The following is a 7879-nucleotide window of genomic DNA, read 5'->3' on the forward strand; positions in this document are numbered from 1 at the left end:
TGCAGTTTCAGTATAAAGCTAATTCGCACTGGTGCTTGGAAAGGAATTGCTTTGAAAACTCAAAGGTGAAAAAGTTGTATTTCGTTGGTGCTCTTGTTCGTGGATGTCATCCGCTAGAACGATTTTATCACTGGAATGGCTTAAAAAAAAGAAACCTCATAATGCTCACATGTGAAAGTACTCCGAAAATGTGATCGTGGCAGATCTTTGGATTAAAAGTGAACTGTACATTTCAACACTTTTCAAAATTACTTCTAAACTGAGAATGGGATTCTTAGAACATAGAGTTGAGTCGTCTGAAGAAATTGTATTTTACTAATTTGTATTGTATGTTACGGAATAAGAGCAGGATGACGTTTCCAACAGAGATGATCAATATCACCGAACTATCAATAAACATCACTGATGTGAACGGTTCTTTGGAGAAGACAGAGGAGGGTTCCCCTCCATTTCTCACAGATGCCTGGCTGGTTCCGTTGTTCTTTTCTCTCATCATGTTGGTGGGACTCGTTGGAAACTCATTAGTCATATACATAATATCCAAACACAGACAGATGCGAACAGCCACCAACTTCTACATAGGTAAGGTTAAGCCCCTGTAAATCATTAAATGCCTAGACGCCCAGTACTTCAGTTTTATTACCCATGTATATTAATGTATACATTAGAAGAGACCTCTTAGGAAAGGTCTTAACCTATATTGTTAAGAACTGTTTAAGTTCCAAGGAGTAAGATAATTAAAAGTTTTTTTTCTGAATGTTTACTATTTGTTTCGATTAACATTTGAATGATAAATACATTTCGCAAGATTATTTGTAGAACTATTGCGTTTTACGGACGCTTGTTCTTTATTCCAATTTAATGATCAATATTAATCCGAATCTGGTTTAGAGTTTTATTCTATATTTCATTACGCTCGTTATGAGTCAGAAAGAAAAAATTCGATTGGATGATTTATTACAGTACGAACAACAACAACAATAAGAATTAATAAATTTAAACAGTCGTGTGAGGTGAAAAACATAAAATGATAGGTTAAGGAGTCTGCGCCAATACGTTTCATATTTAAATTAAGATTAATGTATTTAATCCTGCAGGTTCTACTACTAATCCACAATGTCTAAATTTGCCTTTCTTTCAGATACTCAAATGGCAAGTTTCCTTGCTTATATCATGCTACCAAGATATAAAAACTGTAGATACTGTATATCGACTTTTATCTTACGTTTAACAGTGCAAAACCGGAGACTGTTAGAAACTGGCATCAAATTGCTACAATATATACAGTGTACAGTATATGAGGCTGTCGCCTTGAATTTACTTTCAGCGCTCTTGTCAGAAACCTGGGTGGACTTTTTGGCTCTGCTGTAAGATTCGAACTTTCATAGTACCTAATTCAAAGTTTAAATATACTATTTAAATTTTTTTAAATCATTTTCATCATTTCGAGGCTTGTTTCAAACCCAGTTTACTGTATGTATTTCAGGTGGGCATATTTCTAATGCTGAGAAACTTGTTCGTTCCTTTGTTCCTCCTGTGGTTGACTATAGTAATGCGTTTTTGGCTATCTTCTTACAGTCTTTGAAACACTCCAGCTTGCTCCTGTTGTCAAACAGCCCGAGTCAGGTTCTCAAACCTCCGAGATGTGGGTATAGGTACCTGTACAATGTAGAGTGGATTTTATGATCTTGCTGCTACAGTAGCTTATGTACTGTAGCATTGCATTGCATTGGTCCAATATACTTGAATGACATTTTGCAACCTGTTATTCTGTACACCCTTTTTTCATGCCATGTTCATCAGCTGCTTATCTGTCTGGTGACAGGTTATTTTTATGCCTAAACATTGAAATTGTTTTCCCATGTCCATAAGACATAGTGTTTGTGAATAATTTTAAAACTCAACTAAAGGCTTTCCTTTATGCATTCCTTTAATTACTTACATACTTTCAGATTCAATTCTTTGCCTTATTTTTTTTTTAAAAGAGAGCTAAGATCTCAAAGCGGGTTAAATGGATAGTAACCATGCCAAGCCACTAAACATAACAAAAGACCATGTGATGGCTAGAATTCATACAACACTCTAACCACACGACAAGATAAATGTGAACTTGATTAAGTATTACTTATATGCGAAATACATCTGAACTGTGTAAATTCCTTACATAATATGCTTTCTCGTTTACCAGTTTCTGAGGAAACACCAAAAGCCTTCTATGAATAGGATGCGTATGGCAACTTATGGACCCATTTTAATTCTAAATACGATTTTTATTGAGTTTTCAAGAGTACTAGGAAGTTAGGAAGTAGCACAATGGGGTTTTAGTGGGGAAAATATTCTACCACATGTTGTAACAGATACAGTACTCTCGGCTATGCCAGTCCAGTGCTGTTTTGTATTAGATTAATTTAAATGTAGCCTCTGTATCTGCTATATCTAATCTGTAATTAGGAAGGCAGACCTTAGTGCAGAAACAGAGTAACCAAAGCCATAATTTACCATCACCCAATTTACTTACTAATTTATTAACTATTTGAGTAAAAAACTCAAATAGTACCATCAGATAGGATTAATCCATCTATACAATACAAAATTGCTAATATTTTACTAAAAATATTATAGTGGCACAAGAAGAGAAGACCATGGCAGGTCAGCCTAAGAAAGCACTGCAATAACAGCTAACCTCCCCCTGTAGAAGTCTAATTTTTGTAAATAGACACACTGGGTGTCAGTTATTTACTGTAACTGGGTGATGCATTCCGGTATGTCACCCAAAGAAGGCTCCACAACCAAAACGTTGTGTTTCTTTTCTTCTCTTTTCAGCATGGAATAAACCTTTACTTGTTCCTTTGCAGCTTATGCATGCTGATGCAGCTACTGTACCTACTTGAACTATCTTCTTGTTATGTTCTTCTGAGTTGAGAACATAGCAGTAGCTTTTTAAGAGTAGGAAGAATGATATCTGGGACACTGTTGTTATTGCCAGAGTGCATTTGAGCATATAAAGAGCAAATCCAGGATCCTTTTTGAATCCCATCTGCAATTGCATATACAGTATGTAGTGATATTAATTAGGGAAGCTAAGACCTCCAAATTGAATTACTTTTGTCTACATTTACTGTACATACAAGAGTGTGGAATAGGTACCAGCACACAGCTGAATTCAGTCTTTAAAAAACATTTACCACCTCTTTGAAATCTCACTGGAAAACGTGAATAAATGGAGAATAACATTTGGAAAATATTCTCATTTAGTATGAAACCATTCATAACAGTGCCATAAATATGAATGGGGTTTGTAGTTTCTTGTTCTCTTACTTACCTTACATAAGGCAGCATCATATGGGTTCCGGTCTTAGGTGTTGTAGCTCATTCCTTCAAAAAGAAGTCCATCTGTGTGTTTAGTCTCTGTACAGTCGGTGTGCAAACTGTATATGGATCACTGAAGAGCTTGGCAAAAAATACGTTTTTATTTTCACAATGCCTACAGCTCAGCTCATGTTGTCTAATTTGTTCCCAAAGTAACCCTTTGCCTTTGCCTACTATCCAAACTTTATTAGACATTAGTACTTTTGACTGCTTTTGGTGATGTGTCTGATTAAGAAGGAGATTTTTATTGACTAAAAATTATTCTTTTCAGCAAACCTGGCTACCACTGACATAATATTCCTGGTGTGCTGTGTCCCCTTTACTGCCACTCTTTATCCTCTGCCGGGCTGGATCTTTGGAGACTTTATGTGCAAATTTGTTGCCTTCCTACAACAGGTAAATTTCTATAATTTAAAAATCAATAAATGTCTGTTGCACACATATCTTATTTGCAGCAGACTATTTACTTGTTCCTATACGTCTGCCAGATGATCGATGAGGCAACACAATGTTCCATCTGAATAACTGGAAACACAGAGTAATTACAGTCAAACCATCTACAAAATCATTGTATTTAGTTGTTGTAAAAGGGTACTACCGGTGGTTATATTACTCACAAAAGAATGTTGCTCCATTTGCTGAAAACATACCATTGCTGTTTCTTGGTTGTTATACCTTTTTGTAACTCAGACCTTCTCACTGTTAAAAGGTTTTAAACCAAAGAGCAGGAAGAGAAAATTATGAAGAATTTAAGACAATATGCGTGAAAAAGAGTGAAAAAGAGCTTTTTAGTTTCACAGTGTTTTCTGTCAATGTGTGTCTGTTCCTGTAACAGAAAAGCAGGTAATTTAAACTACAAATATTTATTATTAAAGGTGTCAAGAGGTAATGAGGCACAGAGGGTTACATAAAGGATGGTGTGTCAACCAGGAGATGCTGCAGTATCAATTTCTCCAGTTCTTTATTACATCATGACATTTATCATAATTACTTATGTCTAGGATGTAGCACTATTTATAGTAAAAGCATAATACCTTGTATACAGTAGTTCTAATGAACTCTTTCCTTAGATAAAGGATAAATATGGTGGGCTGACACATGAGTGGGATATTACAGATAATTAATCTACAGCAGAAAATCAGGCTTCTGTTCCCAAATCCAAGGCTTTATCTCTGTGAACTATTGTGCCATTGTACTCATTAATGATCAACACCTCTACTGGTCTCATCTTCTTAAGAAATAACTGGTTTTCAGTGTTGTGGAAACACGGTGGGAGGAAAACGTCAGATTCCACGCTGACAAAAAACATTTCACAAGAGGTGTTGATGTGCTAGTATGTTCACCGTTTAAAGACAACCGTCAAACAGAAGCTATTTGGCAATTAAAAAAGAATTCCCAGTAAGATGCTGATGGTGGTTCCTCTTTTCCTGCCACTCAAGCACATCCCTAGATCTGTTATATGGAATTGTTGCAGTTTATATAGTACTGTATGTTCAATTGTTACACATGGAGTTATACTGTATGCATTTTTAACCTGGTAATATTTCCCATATTTTCCCCATATTTTTTTAACCCAAAAGAGCACCATCCACAAATTATTACTATTTTTTTTAATTGAATTTCTACCAGTGGAATTGTTTTAATTAATCGTTATTACTATCTGGACCTGACTTAGAAATGTAGTTCATAACGACAGTTCTTGACAAAGACATTACCCCATCTCCCATCAGTCACCTGGTCAGTAGGGTGTCAAGGAGGGAATTTTCATCTCTGTTTAACGTCCGCTCCTTCAATCCCACCCCACCACCAGTAGAACCCATCTTGTCTCTTCTGACTTCCTCATCCACGGACCAAGTTCATGTCCCTCAAGTAAAGCAGTTTAAAGCATGTTCTTACATCTTCATTTCACTTAACACACATGCATTTGGTTATTGTCTATAGTGTATCTCTTGACAATTTCAACGGTAAAACAATCCAATCTTTATGTTTAAGGTTACAGTCCAGGCTACCTGTATCACTCTCACAGCAATGAGCGGTGATCGCTGTTATGCTACAGTATACCCTCTGAAATCCTTACGTCATCGCACTCCCCGGGTTGCAATGCTTGTTAGCATCTGTATTTGGATTGGTAGGTATCATGTGGTTATGTCTTTTACACATTTCATTTTAAACCAATTCGTATTTGAAAAATAACATCTTATCCACCAGATCCTGATCGTTACTCCTTTCCTTGTTAGTCTTTCTAGACTTTTCTCCTGCTCTCAAAAAATCTATAAGTGGGTGGTTTTGACTTCCCAGCTTATGATTCAGTCTCTGGTTCTGTTCACAATGCCAGAGGCTGTGTCAGTTCCAAGACGTGAGGAACCTAGTAGTTCTAATCCAGCATTTCCCCTTACTTTTTCAAATACCACCTTCAGATGCTTCTCCATGATGATATTAAGATAATGAGCATTCCTATCTTTTTTATTTAAAGTTCCTGACTGTTATTGCTTTTGTCTGCCAAAGAATGAATAATAATGAAGTAGTTTGCTGTAAGAGATTTTAAAAGAAGATTTTTTTCTGGTTTGCAGTGGGAACACTTTCGTGACTGTTTTTCACAAGTGCCTCCACTTGTTTATTTTCTGAATGGGACACAGTAAATGTGGTGAAGTGATCACACATATAGTAATAGATCAAATTTGATCTATTCCAACCAAATGCTAAACTTTAGTTGGAATGTTTAATCTGAAAACAGTAAAAAATTTCAAAATATCAGTTTCAGATGACCATAATGAATGCAGACTTTATTTAGGTATAGATTATTTAAGAATTTGTTATGAATACCTTCAATGTTATCTTTACATTTTACTCATATTCTCAACCCTTACTTATTTCTATGATCTACTTATATATTTTATTCTTTATTTTGTTAAAATCAAGGGTCCTTTATTCTCTCAACACCTATCATCATGTATCAGAAGATCCAGGAAGGGTACTGGTATGGGCCCAGACTCTACTGCTTAGAAAAGTTCCCATCAAAGATGCATGAGAAAGCCTTCACTCTGTATCAGTTCCTGGCTGTCTACCTCCTGCCTCTTCTCACGATTTCCTTATGCTACTACTTCATGCTCAAGAGGGTTGGGAAACCAGTGGTCGAGCCTGTAGACAACAATTACCAGGTAAACTATGTGATGCATCTGCGTAGCACGCAGGCATGATCAGTGAAATTCTGTGGTACGTCAGTGTAAATTGGAAAACAATCCACTTTTATTTCAAGAACATGTCCATTGTGTCAGACTTGGTGGGCTCAATTTTACAACTCCCAAATTGCTTCCATAGGCTTGTGTCGCACCACGCATTAGATAAACTCTGATTTAAAGTCACTTTAGTTCTCTAGAAGCTGCTGCTGTTGTCATATTTATGTACATACTGTAGCTTATTACATAAATAACAGTAAACAACGGCATACTGGCCTTTATATTTATCACATGTAGTTAGAATATAGAAAACAAATGGACCAAGCTTCAGAAAATGTAACATGTTGTTAGGCAACATGTCAGAACAACAAAAGCCATACAAGAGGTTCAGTAATTTCTGCTTTGATTCCAGGTCCAGGTGCTTTCGGAGAGAACTGTGGCCATGAGAAGCAAAATCTCCAAAATGGTGGTAGTAATCGTCCTGCTTTTCACTATTTGCTGGGGGCCCATTCAGCTGTTCATACTATTCCAGTCTTTCTATCCTAACTACAAGGCCAACTACGCCACCTACAAGATTAAGACGTGGGCCAATTGTATGTCTTATGCCAACTCATCCATCAATCCCATTGTCTATGGCTTCATGGGTGTTAGCTTCCGCAAGTCTTTCAAGAAAGCTTTTCCTTTCCTTTTCAGACGTAAGGTGAGGGATGGCAGTGTGACCTCAGGGACAGGGAATGCAGAAATGAAGTTTATTGAAACAGATGTTACCCAAAATGAAGGGAAATGAACATTTTATATGTTCTTTTTGTCTGCAGTACAGTTAATGTAAAATAACCAGGTGAAGTTAACAGTACTCTTGCTGAAAACAAGTCTACTCAGCCTAGTCTAATGTGACAGAAACATCTTTTGTTTCGTAAATGTATTCTGCTAAACGCCCTGAATGTAAAACAATGCTGGTCAACTCAATGAAGAAAAGAAAGTCTAAGTATTTTTGTAAAACAGTGTCCAATCAAATGTGACACACTATGATTGCAATCAAAATGATTTCTGCGAAAAACCTTATGGAATCAAAATACAGTACTTAAGTAAGCACTTGAAAATATAGCCAAATTCAAATACCTTCATTTAGATTATAATTTCAAATACCCTCAATTTCAAGGTAAATGAAAATTGTAATGCAAAATTTTATAAAACCCTACTCATTCAATGCAAGCTCCAAATCACACTTAAAAGTACTGTAAGTATTGCGTAATAATATCTGAAAGCCAGTTTAAACTGTTGATAATTTTCTGTGCCGAACTGAAGGTTGGACATGTTAAGTAAATTGTGGACTA

At 36.2% G+C, this 7879-nt stretch overlaps 1 protein-coding gene across 1 annotated transcript; it reads left to right on the forward strand.

The window, feature by feature from the left end:
• The first annotated feature begins 329 nt into the window (after positions 1 to 329).
• Positions 330 to 7332, forward strand: kiss1ra (KISS1 receptor a). The gene is made up of 5 exons (XM_088927380.1): positions 330 to 582; positions 3641 to 3765; positions 5362 to 5497; positions 6289 to 6527; positions 6958 to 7332. Exons 1-5 carry the CDS (start codon positions 330 to 332, stop codon positions 7330 to 7332), a joined length of 1128 nt encoding a protein of 375 aa, XP_088783506.1.
• The last annotated feature ends 547 nt before the right edge of the window (positions 7333 to 7879 follow it).

The sequence above is a fragment of the Atractosteus spatula genome, chromosome 11 (genome assembly GCF_055471065.1).
Source record: "Atractosteus spatula isolate fAtrSpa1 chromosome 11, fAtrSpa1.hap1, whole genome shotgun sequence".
In the NCBI taxonomy this organism is placed as follows: Eukaryota; Metazoa; Chordata; class Actinopteri; order Semionotiformes; family Lepisosteidae; genus Atractosteus; species Atractosteus spatula.

What these genes read in the sequence shown, in the direction of transcription:
- kiss1ra (XM_088927380.1), top strand. Translation starts at nt 330, where the DNA reads ATGTTACGGAATAAGAGCAGGATGACGTTTCCAACAGAGATGATCAAT. An exon ending in AGCCACCAACTTCTACATAG is followed by an intron (nt 583 to 3,640) that starts GTAAGGTTAAGC and finishes TATTCTTTTCAG; the next exon opens with CAAACCTGGCTACCACTGAC. An exon ending in CTGTAGACAACAATTACCAG is followed by an intron (nt 6,528 to 6,957) that starts GTAAACTATGTG and finishes CTTTGATTCCAG; the next exon opens with GTCCAGGTGCTTTCGGAGAG.